Source organism: Sander lucioperca, chromosome 8 (assembly GCF_008315115.2).
Source record: "Sander lucioperca isolate FBNREF2018 chromosome 8, SLUC_FBN_1.2, whole genome shotgun sequence".
Classification (NCBI taxonomy): domain Eukaryota; kingdom Metazoa; phylum Chordata; class Actinopteri; order Perciformes; family Percidae; genus Sander; species Sander lucioperca.
The window spans coordinates 28174953-28191215 of NC_050180.1; the positions used below are offsets into that span (position 1 = coordinate 28174953).

The window sequence follows — 16263 nt, forward strand, 5'->3', positions numbered from 1 at the left end:
TGAAGGTAGGCTATCTACATAACAGTGACATGACACTGTCATGAACACATGACACTGTCATGACACATGAACCCTAACTCTAACTCTAACCATAACTTGTCATGACAAAAACCAAATGACACTTACTAAAAGAAGCGTTATGTCCTAAACCTTTATGACTTGTTTATAATGTTTATGACACGTTCATGACAGTGTCATGTTACTCTTATGTAGATACCTTCAAGTAAAGTTTAACCAAATAAAGTTATGGGGTTCACACAGAAGTGCTGATGGTTCAGATAATGCTAATTGTGAACTTCAGCATACATTTTTATGTTTTGTCAGCCAATTAAAATAGGTTTGCACATGCAAACGCACACAAACACTGTATATCCCAAACAATTAGCATTGTTGGAACCAGTGAGTGTGTTGACAGCACAGCGAAGCCACTGCAGACCTCCCTGCAGTCTGTCTTTTATCAGTGAATGAAGAGATAATGAGTTATCTGCAGCAGCAGACTACCTGTGCTGAGAGGTCATGGTGACTTCACTAATCACTTCACTTGTCAATTAATCCACCGGGCAGACCCCTCTCTTGGGATAAGCTTTTTTTTTTTTTATAAATCAATTAAGTTACAATTAAGTGGGGAGAGATTTTTACATTGTAGAAAGAGCATGTCGTTACACAGTATGTGACATTTTCAGAGCTGCGTAAAAAATTAACTGATATTAAATTGTGTTCTGCTGGAATGTGAAATGAGCCTTTTTTATTGTTAGTGGAATGGAAATAACTGATATTGAATTGACGGTAATAAACAAGAGATTGAATTTTAACAGGAATACATTTAATTTCAGAGTGAGTATGTGGAAGGTTTCTCAATCTGGACTGCTTCCAGGAAAAAGAGGGAGCAGTACTTATACCAACACAGAGAGCTAACCTCTACCCAACCTCTTTTAAAAAAAAAAGCAGCTGGGCACTGGGAGAACAATGCCCACAGGGACAGGGAAAGCAAAAAAACAAAGGAGAGAGAGTCGGGAAAGACAGGAGGAAAGGTGAGAGCAAGAGTGAAATAAACAATGAAAGCAAGAGTGAAAGAAGGAAAGGAAGGAAGGCATTTATTTACCTTGTTGAAGAAGTTTAGATACAGATGAAGGGATGAGAACAAGATGGATCAGAGAGGGTGAGAGAGTAAACTCAGTTCACAGAGAAAGAGACAGAGTGTAAGAGGTGGAGACTGTCAGGACAGGCAAAACTGTCAAGACTGGAGTCACATCTTTCCTGTTCACATTTGATCACCCCTCCCTCCGTCCTGCACTCTGTCCCTGTGATGATGACTGTGGCTGTGTGTGGAATACTAATTCATCTGCCTGTTCAGATTCTCTCCTACAAATTAGTACACAGCAAATTAACCCAACACAAAGAATCAGTAAGAAAACGGAATCTTGAATTAATACAGCTATTAATTACTCAGCTACACACATTTAATGTGTATAAAAGTTATGACTATGCAAGTTAAATACGGTGGGGAATGTGGTTTTATGTGAGATCTTGCGCTCAAACTCAATTTAAATTTTAAATGAACAGAAAACAAGTTGAAAGCAGATGAAAGCAATAATTATGCATATGATCATATTTTCAACTAGAGCCTTATAAATGGTAAGTCAGCTGATGCCTGCCTTGTACTGTGTAATTTGTAAGAAAAATCTGAAATTAATGACCAGAAAAGACATTATACAAGATTCAATATGCCTTCCTACCTACAGTTTACACACAATGTCTGGATTTAATTAAAGCTCAGAGTATCACCATCACTGCCTTTAGGATGCAGACCATCCGTGTTGGTCTGCATCCTAAATGCTGAAGCAATCAATCACTTTCCTCGTAGCAACAAAGTGAGCAGATGTTAGCCAACCACTCCATATCAAGATCAATCTGATATTTTATTGTTACATAACATTTTGGGTATTTCATTTAAAGGTGCAATATGTAATACTTACTGGTAGTGTTTAAAATAGTTACTGCAGTACAAATTCAAAATACTGGAGAGAGTCGTCTCCTCCGCCCCCTCCTCCCCAGATTCAAAGTTCACGTTGGTTGCCAGGCTGAGACCACAGCATCCACAACAATGTTGCTAGACTCTTGTCTCACATAGCCAGACATTACTTCACAGCACAGCGGAGTAGCTAATGCACTTTTTCGGCTTAGAATTACGGTAGGAACCGCTAAAAACCCAACTACGTTGCCATCCTCTCAGCTAAAAATAACACTACCTTGCCGTCCTCTCCACCTGACTGAACACACTTTATTGGCTTAGAATTACAGCAACAATCGCTAAACACACTGTAAACTCACGGCCATCCCAGCCGCCCTCTATTGGCTTAAAATAACTCAACAACTAGGGTACTCTATATAATTCAATGTGAGTACACAAATGTTGAAATGACATAAAATGCCCTTCCCTTGTAGCCGTGATAAATTAGCCTGAAGCTAATGCTTAGCTACCTGTACAGGAGGAAATTAGCCAACTCTGCGTCCTTTTGTGCTCTAAGCTGTCTCCATCTTTCAAATACATCTCCAATATTTGCCCAGGGTTTGTTAGCTACGTCTCTGGTCACGCAACTGTTAGAAACATGCCGTTTTTTTTTTTAGGACGGGTAGAATCTATCTCTTTTGATCCTGTTCATTTGTTTGCTGCTTTCATGGCTGTACTAAAGTTACAGCTGTAGCGCGCTGGGTTTACGTTTTTACAGGTATATCGGACAACCCGGCCTGGCTGTCAAACTGGGCAGTTGATACCAACACACAGGCCGAAACACAAACAGAAATTCTGTCACGGAACGAAAATTTCAAAAGAAGAAAATACTGGCATTAGCATAGTTGTCAGAAAAGATAGTATTTCAACTTAGCACGTTTCCTTAATATATGATGACGCATTGGGTCATTTTTGGATTTATTACAGTAAATATATTACATATTGGACCTTTAAAACACATCCTGGTTCCCAGCCAAGTTTCAAAGTTTTAAAAGCAGCCTTGGGTCTTAAGTCACAGTGCAGCTGGAATCCAGCGAGCAAAGTTTAATATCACTCCAAATTACATTTTTAGGAATTTTCACAAACAAAGTGTTTTGATGTGAAGACCAAACTTGGTTACAGCTCTGAAACAGCATATTCCCTTGTATGAAATATGGATGTGGGAATTCTGAACAGCAAGAAATGTTGAATTTCTGTGAAAAAGAGGTCTTCGACCGATTAAACTATTATGTAAAGAAGCTAGAGACGGGTGTTTCTCTCGGGGCATCATCATGTAGTTGCAGATTGGCTCTTGTGTGACTGCTGCAACAGATACATCTCATCTTGGCTGCGGTCCACACAACCAGCGACACATGGAGAAACGTTATTGAAAGTGCGTTTTCAGTACGGTGTGATGAGTGTGTGCGTGTGTGTGAGTGTGTGTGCGTGTGTGTGTGTGTGTGTGTGTGCGTGCGTGCGTGCGTGCGTGCGTGCGTGCGTGCGTGCGTGCGTGTGTGTGTGTGTGTGTGTTCTGCTGAATTTTGCTGGTAAATGACTTGACGTTTGATTGTGAAAATGACTGCATACATGCCACACGCTTATAGACACACTACATCCTCATCTGACTTGCCACTGTTCCTTCCAGTTAAACAGTGAAACACAATTTAGCATCCTGCTCTGTTTGCCCTCTCTCTTCCTCCTCTCCCCTGCCAGCATCATGTCCACCCTGGGCGCAGCATGTGGCAGGCAGCTGGCATTATGCTGACCTTTTCTGCACCACGCAGCTCAGCCAGTTTGAGTCAGACCTCTCAGTCTACAGTGAACCACCTGGGGTAGCAGCGCTCAGAGCTGGCCTGAGAGCCAGACATTACACCCTGAAAAACAAAAGGTTCTCTATGGCACCAAAACGCTTCTTTATATGTAATCTACCACTGACACCAGAGGCATACCTTTTGGTTCAAGCTTAGTCACTTTTATATTGAAAGGTTGTTGGTGACCTGGGGCAGACAGATTATCACCATCAACTCATATAAAGTGCTGGGTAAAGCAATGTAACTGAATATACAATTAAAATCATACAAAAATGAAAAGAAAAATGTTGGGTTGCTGCTGCTGTCCATCATGAAGCAGTGTCATTATCAATATTAATTTATCTGTGCTGACCAAGCAGTTAAAATATTAAAATGACATATACTCATATACTTTAATGAATGTGAAAATAGCTTTCTAGTGTAAAACTCAAATGCACATACAGTACATTGTTCTGCACAGCAAAAGATCAAACATAAATAAGCAAAACACATCTTTGAGTGAAGGGGGACTTTAAAATGCCCATCAGGTCAGAATAAAAACAGAAATGTACCACTGTGTTATTCAGTGATATTTAATGTTAAGCATCACAAATGATGCATACGTGGTAATCGAGATTAGCCGGAGGGGAGCTGCTGAAAACTATAACTGAGAAAACTACATCAGGCTTGGCCAAGTTGAAAAAAAAACATGATCATGTTTTTGTAAACCAAAAACCCTGTGCCTTAAAACTGTGACTAAATCATCGTCTGTTTGTGGACACTGTACGAAACATCCTGATGAAGGTTGTCCTCTCTAAGCTGGCTAAAGCTTGTGTCCTGTGATGTTTTGATCTGACAGGACGGGGGCTGAGCAAGGAGAATGGTGAGAATGGTGTTTTGCCTAATCCAGGGGATTCTGCAGGTCTGGTACTGAAGTACTACTAACATTACCTCTTCACATGTCAGATCTTAGGTTGGGATTTAAGTCATGATTTTAAAAACTTGGGTTTATGCAAATAATCTTATTTTATCAAAGGGTAAATAATTCTGTAGAAATGTGTGAAAAAGTGTAGAATTGGCAAATTAAGTACTCAGTACGTACTCTGTTGGTCAAAACAATTTCATGACCCAACAGTCATGACATGCTTGATGCTCATTCTGTGTAATTGAATCTGTAATTGAAAGGGGCATGTTCAAAATAATAGCAGTGTAGTGAGGTGATTGATTCTGTGAAGAAACAGGTGTCAATTATGGACCATATTTAAGGAAGGAAGGAAGCAAATGTTGTGCATGCTGGTTATAGTGCATTTCACACTAAAATACTCAGCAAAATGGGTCGTTCCAGACATTGCTTTGAGGGACAGCGGACTTTGATTAAAAAGTTGATTGGAGAGGGGAAAACATAAAGAAGTGCAGAAAATTATAGGCTGCTCAACCAAAATGATTTCAAATGCCTTGATATGGCATCCAAAGCCTGAACGACGTGGGAAAAAAACAGTCAACTACCATTCGAATGGATCGAAGAATAGCCAAAATGGCGAAGGCTCAACCAATGATCAGCTCCAGGAAAATCAAAGAAGACTTAAAGTTACCTGTGAGTACTGTTACGATCAGAAGAAGGCTATGTGAAGCAAAGCTATCGGCTAGAAGCCCCGGCAAAGTCCCATTGCTGAAAAAAAGACATGTACTGAATAGGTTGAAATTTGCCAAAGGACACATTGACTGGCCAAAGGAGAAATGGGGCAACATTCTGTGGACTGATGAGAGCAAAACTGTTCTTTTTGGGTCTAGGGGCCGCAGACAGTTTGTCCGACGACCCCCATGCGCTGAATTCAAGCCACAGTACACTGTGAAGACAGTAAAGCATGGTGGTGCAAAAATCATGTTATGGGGATGTTTCTCATACTGTGGTGTTGGGGCTATTTATCGCATACCAGGCATCAGTAATGCAGAGGAATTGTGGAATGTAGTTCAATCGTCCTGGGCTGGAATACCTGTTCACAGGTGCCAGAAGCTGGTCGACTCCATGCAACACAGATGTGAAGCAGTTCTCAGAAATAATGGTTATGCAACTAAATATTAGTGCAGTGATTCAAAGTAAAGCAAACCCTTGAGACATTTTTCAGTTTATACAGTAAATGTTTGAGTTTGTAAAGAAAAATGCAAATACTGCTATTTAACAGCCTAATATTCCTTTTTCTTCACTTTCTGGAAAGGTATAACACAAACCTGATCAATTTTGGTCATGTTTTGATTTGGATGCATTGATATTATGGAATTAAAAGCTATTCTAAGGATTTTGAGCATTATTCACTTTTTTAAACACACTGCTATTATTCTGAACACAACTGTATGTGTGTGTTAAGTCTCCCACCCACTCAATGTGCTATATATTGAAGTTGAAATGGGGGTGGATTCGACTCTCTTGAGAAGTAAAGAATTTTTACCAGCAACCCACACTGATATGGCAACAGACACACATACAGGTCTATACTACAAACGCCTCCTCTGGAAAAATACAACCTCATTAGACAACAGCCATTTTATCAAAGTAAGATGATGTGTGTGTGTGTGTGTGTGTGTGTGTGTGTGTGTGTGTGTGTGTGTGTGTGTGTGCGCGTGTACTACACCAGGGACCTCCTAAAGCGAGCGAACATCCCCCTTACGCAGCTTGAATCTCTGGCACTCGACAGATCAGCCTGGCAGGTCACCTGTGCCACTGCAGTCTCTCAAATACACCAAATCAGCCAAGACCGACGATCCGAGAGGCGCATCAAGAGACACCAGCGGGTGGCTGGTACCCCCCTGGCATCTGGTTTCCCCTGCTCCATCTGCGGACGAGTGTGCGGCTCAAGGATCGGACTATACCCCCACGAGAAGTGGCACCAGCGGCAAGGTCACTGAACCCACCCCCCCTCCCACCCCCATCCCTGGAGCAAGCGTCATCATCGAACACGATGGACAGCTAAGAGTGTGAGACACCATTTAAACCAGGATGTAGGGGAATTATACCACCACAGTAGATTTGTTGGTTAATAAGAGAAAATAGACTGACCACTTATTAGTTCAATTACCAACCCAATTTTGAATTTTATTTTTGCCAAGTGACTTAAGTGTGTAAATGACTTTATGCAAAACTCATCTACGTATTACTACACATATTCTACAGAATAGAAACATTTATTTCTTGGTTTTGTTGTTATATTATTTTTTTAGTCAGTGTAATTGGTGCTATTGTTTTCTAAGTAAGACCTATGGGAGAAATGCATTACGGATAGTGAAGCCTAGAGTGTACTCACCCAGTCCTAAGCAAGATACTCTGAGTCCTGACTTTCCAAGGTTCCTGCAAAAACAGAACAAAAGAGAATCACATCTCTTGTACATGCAAAATGAAACACACGTATTTAACCAAATAAGTTAAAGGATCTCACTTTATAATCCAAACAGAAGATCAGTAATTATGGTTTTGGATTATGTTTGGTGACATGTGGACGATATTAAAAGAAAAAGAATCAGCCATTAATCTAACCCAGGAGTCTTTAACGGTTTTTAAGCCAAGGACACCTTAGCTAAAAGAGAGACGGAGCAGGGACCCCCTACTACATATATTGTATAAAATTTAGTTGCATTGAACTGGGCTGGATGGAAGAAAATGAATAATAATAATAATTCTTTATTATTTATACATCATGTTTTAATGTTAAACATACATGTGGAAGGCACAGTGAATCATTAAGCTTAACTGTAGCTGGATGGCTACCAGTGGGTACCTTACCTACACTACCGGTCAAAAGTTTCGGGTCACTTAGAAATTTCCATTCCACTCCATTATAGAGAGAATACCAGCTGAGATCAGTTGCATTGTTTTTTTAATCAGGGCAGCAGTTTTCAGATTACATCATGTGCTTACATAATTGCAAAAGGGTTCTTGACTGTTGTAGACAGAAGTGTCTGAAGAAACGCTTGAAATTCCATGCTTTTTGGTCTAAACCTCATACCCAAATTAAAAGTGGTACAGCTCCCATATACTTTGACACTCTGGGGTGTGCCTGATATCATTGGAAAGGTGATTGATGTGGGTGTGTTTGTGTATTTGAGAAATGTTGTATTTTGTAGTTTTTTGGCTTTTTTCTTTGCACTTTTCAAATGGAAATAAAAAAATGCACAAACATATCTGTAGAAAAAAAAAATCATATAAAATCCATTTTTGAGTCTTTTGGCTTCTGCATTTTTTCTGAGACATGTGGCTAATGCCCTGTATTGTCTGTCACCTGTCAGATGTGTTTACAGCAGTGTATTCTAATCATTTTACAGATGTATGACTTGGACGGAAATAAAAAAAAACTCCATTCTAGTCTCTGTAACTCTGTGTCAGTAAGGCCTAGAATCACCCTGACACTTGTAACAAAAACTTGAGTGTTACCTTTCCAATGATATCAGGCACACCCCAGAGTGTCAAAGTATGGGAGCTGTACCACTTTTAATTTGGGTATGACATTTAGACCAAAAAGCATGGAATTTCAAGCGTTTCTTCAGCCACTTCTTTCTACAACAGTCGAGAACCCTTCTGCAATTATGTAAGCACATAATGTAATCTGAAAACTGCTGCCCTGATTAAAAAAACAATGCAACTGATCTCAGCTGGTATTCTGTCTGGAATGGAGTGGGTGGAATGGACATTTCTAAGTGACCCCAAACTTTTGACCGGTAGTGTATATTAAGCCTATCTTCAATATTGTGTAAATTAAATAATAATTTAAAAAAAACTTTCAAAAAAAAATGTATCCAGCAATAATTTGGCGGCCCCCCTGCAGTAACTCTGAGGACCCTGTAGGGGTCACGGACCCCCTGTTGAGAATCTCGGATCTAACCCATTACAATTTCTACCTTAGTCATATTAGACATTTTATTTTGTTAGACATTTCAATCTGTGATAGATTTAAAAAAAAAGTTTGTTACATGACATGTAGACTGATGTCAAGTGAATAACAAGCAGGCCTTTCATTTTTACAAAAGTGGCTTTGCTTCAGATAATCACACGACAGTTTGACAGTTCTTCGGATTTTTCCACGACACGAAATTGAATTTCACTTTCAACCTCCTATCATGTGTAAATAGGTGTGTGGACGTATGCAAGAGAAAGCCTCGAGTGGAATGAAATGTTTATCAGCACTTTAATGTTACTTTCCAGGTGTAAATAATGGAGTGAGAAACAGGACGAGAGGAAAAGACACTAATGAAAAAACATCAACACTGAACGGACAAGATGGAAAACACTAACTGAAACAGTGCATGCATGGAGATTGAGTGTGTGTGTGTGTGTGTGTGTGTGTGTGTGTGTGTGTGTGTGTGTGTGTGTGTGCGCTACAGATATTAGCTTGCTAATAGCCTCATTAGCTGTGTCATTAACACCACATACAATCTGTGTTAACCATTAGAGTTCTTTGGCATGTATAGTATATACACATGCATCCCTGGATATACACAGTATTTAGTCTGTACTTTTGTGAATCCCCTCCTGCCTTTCCAACCTCATTAACCCACAAAATCAAGGATATGCTTACTATAGTGACTCAGGTAATCACTTTTTACACTGTTCAGCTGAAGAGCTTCTCTGGAATGTAAAAATAAATAATTAAAATTATTAACAGTATTATTGTTGCTGTTGTTAATATTTTTAATGATCCCATGTCCATTACATTTATCCATTTAAGTTGATGTGGCTAACATGTTAGCACAGTTGCCTATTTACATATCTAACAGACAGGGAGCAACATTAACATTCATTTGGAGTCGAGTTTCTGTCGACCTCACGATTTAAGTCCAATATTCACTCTCCTTCTAGCTCTGTTTTGGTCTCCACCAACTCCTGAAGGAAATATCTGGCTCTGTAGCTGCTAAATGCTCCACTATGTTCACTAGCTAGTTGCTAACTTTGTCTTTCTGTCATTTGGTGCTGGACAGGTAGCATATAGTTGGGCTTACAGAGCATTTTCATTAAAAACAGCCACCTGTTGCACCTGTAAATGATGCTGTTGACAGAGTGAACCAAAACAGTTAGCGAAAAGATGCTTGACTTGACATTGGGAAAGCCATAGTTTTACTCTCAGATTACAGTTATAGAGCAGAGGTTGTCCTTCTTGTCGGTTCCACTACTGTGGGTAGACTGGCAGATCCCTGCCATGTCCAATCAAGCATGAGGAACATTTATTTTCTTGTCATGTCAGCTTGCTAAAGAAATGCTACAGGACGGACGGACGGACGGACGGACGGACACACACACACACACACACACACACACACACACACACACACAGCTTAAACCACTGCTCCAATTCATCAGCTTGTAGGCAGGACATGGGCCCGTTTCAGGAAGGAGGTTTAACAAACCCTGAGTCTAACCCTGATCTCTGAGTTGATTTACTCTGAGATGGGAAACTCTGAGTTTTCGGTTCAAGAACAGCTGATTTGAGTTGGTTCAATCAACTCAGAGTAGGTTCACTCAGAGTTAAGCGCATGCACCACCACAATAAAAAGGCAGCATGAATGGAGCCATGATACTACAATTCACCATGGCAACAACCACAAACAAATCGGTCGGCATACTTCACCCTCCTGAACTTGAATTACTCATGCGCACATACAGTGAGTTTGAATATATATTTTGTTAAAAATAGCAACACGGATGCTGCCGCAAAATAGCGAGAATTAGTGTGGGAGAAAATTGCTGCTCGAGTCAAAGCATAAGCATCGACAGTGTCTTAATTTCATATTTAATCACAGGTAACCTATAATATTACTGATGAAAACTGGAATGGTATTACACCTATAATTTCATTTAGGTACAATCCTGCGGGCAAAAAAGTAAGCTATTACAAATCCCATTCTGAGGCTGCAGCACCATGTCTTTATCAGAACTATAATTTATTATCATTTAATTCTTTTTAATGGCTCTCACTGGTTTGTGTCCAGGGAACACTACAAAAATGTTAAAAAAAAACGTTAGAGTGAGGCACACTTTTCTGACGGCTCTGCATACAGTGGCTTTACTAATATGCTCCGCATCACTAATGTAGTAAAGAAAACTGTAATTTGCAAAACACATAATGCAACACAAAGAATCTGCTGGGATGTAAAAGCATGTCCATGATGGTGGATGTTAGTGATATGAGGACAGATAAGGTATCTACCTACATACAGTCATGTGAAAAGATTAGGACACCCATGCTAAAGTTGACTAAAAAGAGGAATAAAAAAATCATCTTTTGCAAATTGATCTTAATGCCTCAATTAAAAAAAATGAGAAAAATTCAATCTTTAAGGACACGAATTTTGTTTGTGAATGAATAATGTATCGTAAATAAATAAATGTTCTTCCTTAAAATACAGGGGGCATAAGTAAGTACACCCCTATGTTAAATTCCCATAGAGGCAGGCAGATTTTTATTTTTAAAGGCCAGTTATTTCATGGATCCAGGATACTATGCATCCTAATAAAGTTCCCTTGGCCTTTGGAATTAAAGTAGCCCCACATCATCACATACCCTTCACCATACCTAGAGATTGGCATGGGGTACTTTCCATAAAATCATCTCTCAATGCAAATCAAACCAGCTATTAGGCTAACTGAAATAAAACCATGCCAATCTCTAGGTATGGTGAAGGGGATGTGATGATGTGGGGCTATTTTAATTCCAAAGGCCAAGAGAACTTTATCAGGATGCATAGTATCCTGGATCCATGAAATAACTGGCCTTTAAAAATAAAAATCTGCCTGCCTCTATGGGAATTTAATATAGGGGTGTACTTACTTATGCCCCCTGAATTTTAAGGAAGAACATTTATTTATTTACGATACATTATTCATTCACGAACAAAATTGGTGTCCTTAAAGGTTGGATTTTTCCTAATTTTTTTAAATTAAGGCATTAAGATCGATTTCCAAAAGATGATTTTTTTTTATTCCTCTTTTTAGTCAACTTTAACATGGGTGTCCTAATTTTTTCACGACTGTATCTGATCGACTGTGAAGAAAAACGATACCTCTCAAATAGGTAGTTACCTGGAAATGAAAATACATCTAGTCAGGCCTCAATATCATCTCCCGACGTATGTTTAACACCCTGTGAAGTAATACAGCTTTTTAATCAACGGGATCGTCGACAAAAGGACATGCCATGTTCGAGAAAAATGTTTTATAATCTGCCTAACACAGTTAATAAACCAACACTTTTTTTATTCATGCCGATGACAACACTGCTCTAAAATGCGCCTGATGCAGACTGAATGAATGAATGAGGAAATGAAAGAGCGCTGTGTCAGAGGGAGGAGACTGAGAGAAACTCAAGGTTTCTTGAAGAAAACCTGCTCCCGACCAGGTTAGGTTCACAGACTCACGTTACCATAGTAACTGACTCTGAGGTTAAGTTACCTCTCTTTCTGAAACGTTTCCCATTAATAAAATGAAATACCATGTTAAACATATAGACTGATTTGATTACAGCAAAGACAACGTCGGCAGTATTGACGGCAAAATAGGCTACAGAATATTATTTTTTTTAAATTACATTTATATCTGCATTTATATCAAAACTTAGAGACTTTCAAACATCAACATGTCATTTATTAATATGTATTAGTGTCAAATGACATATAAACATCTTTTCCTATTCTATTTTGCCTGGAAACGCTTCTAACACGCTTGCGTGTCACGTGAAAAATAGGCATCGGTTCCATTTCTAGCATGCACGCATTTTCGGCACGGCTCGAGCCACGCCTGAGACGTGCGTGTCACGCAGGCAGTGTGTAAGCTCTAACCTGTTAACATGCCGAAATATAAACGGACACGCCACACAGCGGACACGCTCACGTGACGCGGCCTTAGAATGTCATGTCGATACTTTCCGACTTGCATAGGAACCTTATTTAGAGCGGAAACTTAAGAATTGATCTCTAATTAAAATCCACGTCATCATTTTTATCTCAAAATGTGCTATTTTTATTCACACTTTAAGAAGTGGAGAATACAAGAAGGAAACTTCTGTGTTCCACACTGTGTACACCATGAATAAAAGTGGGTGATATACTTATGTCACAGTTAAGGTTTGTACAACTCATAAAACAAGTAAAGTAGGACACACACAATGCAGAAAATTACATTTTTATCTGGACGAAATGCAGAAAACTAAACAACAAATTTGTGTCTCTAGTCTCGTGGGGCAACGGTGCATGTTGTTCCGTTCCCAAGAAGCTCCAGATATATTCCAGAAAAAAAAAAATGTGTTAATCATATCTATGTGTCTTGCAAACATCCAATAGGCCACTCATTGCAAGTCCCTGCAGATAGGCTTCTGCGCTCAAACAAAAAACAATGGAAATGCACAAATTCATTTATTTTTAAAACCTGCTAACTCTATTATATAATAACTTAATTTCTCACACTTTAAGTTTCTCTAAATTTGTATCAAAACACATCATGGCCTCATTAAAACGGATCACATTTACAGGCTCAGCCTTGTGTATTGATTGAAGAGTACATTATTCACAGCTGTCAGCAATCTTTCATTTTTGCTCAACTGTCAAAATCACTTTAGTTATGCATTGCTGACATGTCACCTCTGTATCCGTCAATATCAGAATAGTTGATTGGGCAAACCACCCTCAGATAATTGATTCTGGATGATGCATTAGATTCTCAGTAACCCACAAACATTCACAAAGGACACTGAACATTTTGGTCAAGGTGCTGTTGAACAACAAGTAACAGGAAATACTTTTGCTCCTCAGAAACTAAATCAAAAGATGATTACACATGAATACTGTTTAAGCACCACGGTTCTGGCTTTGATTTCTACATTTGTTATTTCTGTGTGGAAGGTCATACTCCTCCCTTGTTTGCATGGTTTTCCTTCCACAGTCTAGGGTTAGGTCCAAATTAAGTGGAAGACAGCTGATGTCTGATGTCAAGGAATGTGACTGTGATTGATAGATTAGCTGTGTTCAGCTGAAATCTTGCTGTCGTTCAAGTACCAGGACAAGGCTCCAGCCCTTCCAGTGACCCTAACAGGAATTAGCAGGTTCAAAAGCATGAATAAAAGTTATGGAAGGTTGCTTTTATTGCCCAAAAAAGATAGTATAAAGAGTTTAAAGTACAGGCCTGCCTATAGTCAGTCAATCTTTTGAATTTAGATCATGGGTACTGGAGGCACTGAGTCAGCATTGGATGCCCTGCAGGCAAAAAATGATAATGTCGTTGTTTCCCAGCCACGACCATGAATGATTACGATACAGGAGACCTCTATTTTAGGGCCTTAAGACAAAAGCATGGTTGGAGTCAGAGCAGAGCACAGACAGATAACCTATCAATGCAAAGAAACTGCACACTGTGATGAGTGATATGACAACCAGCAATCCATTCAGAAGTACTTCTATTGCAAATGGAGTGATGTTGAGTTATGTTTCTGGCTACTGAGCATGTACAGTTGTGTTCAAAATAATAGCAGTCCAACATCACTAACCTCATAAATCAATTTTTTTGGTAGAAGTGATATTTCCACATGGCAAATAATTTACTAGTAAGTGTTGTAGAGTCATAGAAAATCAACAGACCCAACAGTCATGACATCCATGCTGCTTATTCTGTGTAATTGAATCTGTAATTGAAAGGGGCATGTTCAAAATAATAGCAGTGTTGTGTTCAATTAGTGAGGTGATTGATTCTGTGAAGAAACAGGTGTCAATTATGGCCCATATTTATGGAAGGAAGGAAGCAAATGTTGTGCATGCTGGTTATAGTGCATTTCACACTGAAATACTCAACAAAATGGGTCGTTCCAGACATTGTTCTGAGGAACAGCGGACTTTGATTAAAAAGTTGATTGGAGAGGGGAAAACATAAAGAAGTGCAGAAAATTATAGGCTGCTCAACCAAAATGATTTCAAATGCCTTGAAATGGCATCCAAAGCCTGAACGACGTGGGAAAAAAAAAGTCAACTACCATTCGAATGGATCGAAGAATAGCCAAAATGGCGAAGGCTCAACCAATGATCAGCTCCAGGAAAATCAAAGAAGACTTAAAGTTACCTGTGAGTAGGGCTGCAACAACGAATCGATAAAATCGATAAAATTCGATTATTAAAAAAGTTGGCAACGAATTTCATTATCGATTCGTTGTGTCGCGCGACAAGCCACTCAGTCGCAGAGATAAAAGCAATTGAGTTGAGTGCTGTGCGGAGCGGCACGGAGCGAAAGAAAAGAAAAAAAGAGCAGAGTGGGGGTAGAGAGGAAATACGGAGGGAGACCGGAGAGACCCGTAACGTTGTTCTGAAACACATGGCGGAGGCAGAGAAATCAGTATGACCTAAGTCATCCAATGTGGGAGCATTTCACACTAAATAAATCGAAAACGTGTTAATTGCAAGATAAGCAAAAGCGACACGGCATGGCACAGGCGCACCACGGTGATGATTCAGCACCTAAAACGTAAACATGTTGGAGTCCTTGATGAGGAGGAAGGCAGTTCAACAGCAGGGTAAAGTCACTACAGAATCCTACTTTTGTTCCGTTTTGAAGTGAGGAACGTAACGTCCCTCTTCTGGTACTGGTGTTTACTCGTTATCCAGCTTGACAAGCACGACAAGCTAGCGTTAGCTCGTTAATAACAGTAGTAAAGCAGGACTAAAGACACGTTTTTATTCACTCGCCTTTTTTGGCCTATTAATTTTTCAATCTATTGTCGTGTATATATTCTGTGCTTTGTCCCATATCAGTTATTGTTGACAAATATATTTGTGTGTGTTGTACTTTTTAATTTCATTTTAAAGTTCTTTTATAGCACTTGGTCATCTTAAGCTGTGTTTAAATGTGGTGTACAAATGAACTCAACTCGCACTTACTACAATGATGGTAATAATTTAATGAATAAGCTTCAAGTGAACGTGTGTGTGTGTGTGTGTGTGTGTGTATCTGCTCTTTGGGTTACTTACCTTTACACAACTATTAACTAAAACAACAAGTATGTATTTAAGTATGTATTGAGTTGATGTAAATTAATGCTTTTTTGTTTTTTTTATCCGATTCATCGATTAATCGAAAAAATAATCTACAGATTAATCGATTATTAAAATAATCGTTAGTTGCAGCCCTACCTGTGAGTACTGTTACGATCAGAAGAAGGCTATGTGAAGCAAAGCTATCAGCTAGAAGTCCCGCAAAGTCCCATTGCTGAAAAAAAGACATGTACTGAATAGGTTGAAATTTGCCAAAGGACACATTGACTGGCCAAAGGAGAAATGGGGCAACATTCTGTGGACTGATGAGAGCAAAACTGTTCTTTTTGGGTCTAGGGGCCGCAGACCGTTTGTCCGACGACCCCCATGCGCTGACTTCAAGCCACAGTACACTGTGAAGACAGTAAAGCATGGTGGTGCAAAAATCATGTTATAGGGATGTTTCTCATACTGTGGTGTTGGGCCTATTTATCG

General features: G+C 39.4%; 1 protein-coding gene across 4 annotated transcripts in view; it reads right to left on the reverse strand.

The window, feature by feature from the left end:
• kcnab1a (potassium voltage-gated channel, shaker-related subfamily, beta member 1 a) overlaps positions 1-16263 on the reverse strand; it is a 126789-nt gene that overhangs the window by 29987 nt on the left and 80539 nt on the right. For all 4 annotated transcript variants that reach the window (XM_031290803.2, XM_031290804.2, XM_031290806.2 and 1 more), the window contains exon 2: positions 7080-7123. In XM_031290803.2, the coding sequence (XP_031146663.1) occupies positions 7080-7123 (44 nt within the window). The remainder of the gene's footprint in view (positions 1-7079; positions 7124-16263) is intronic.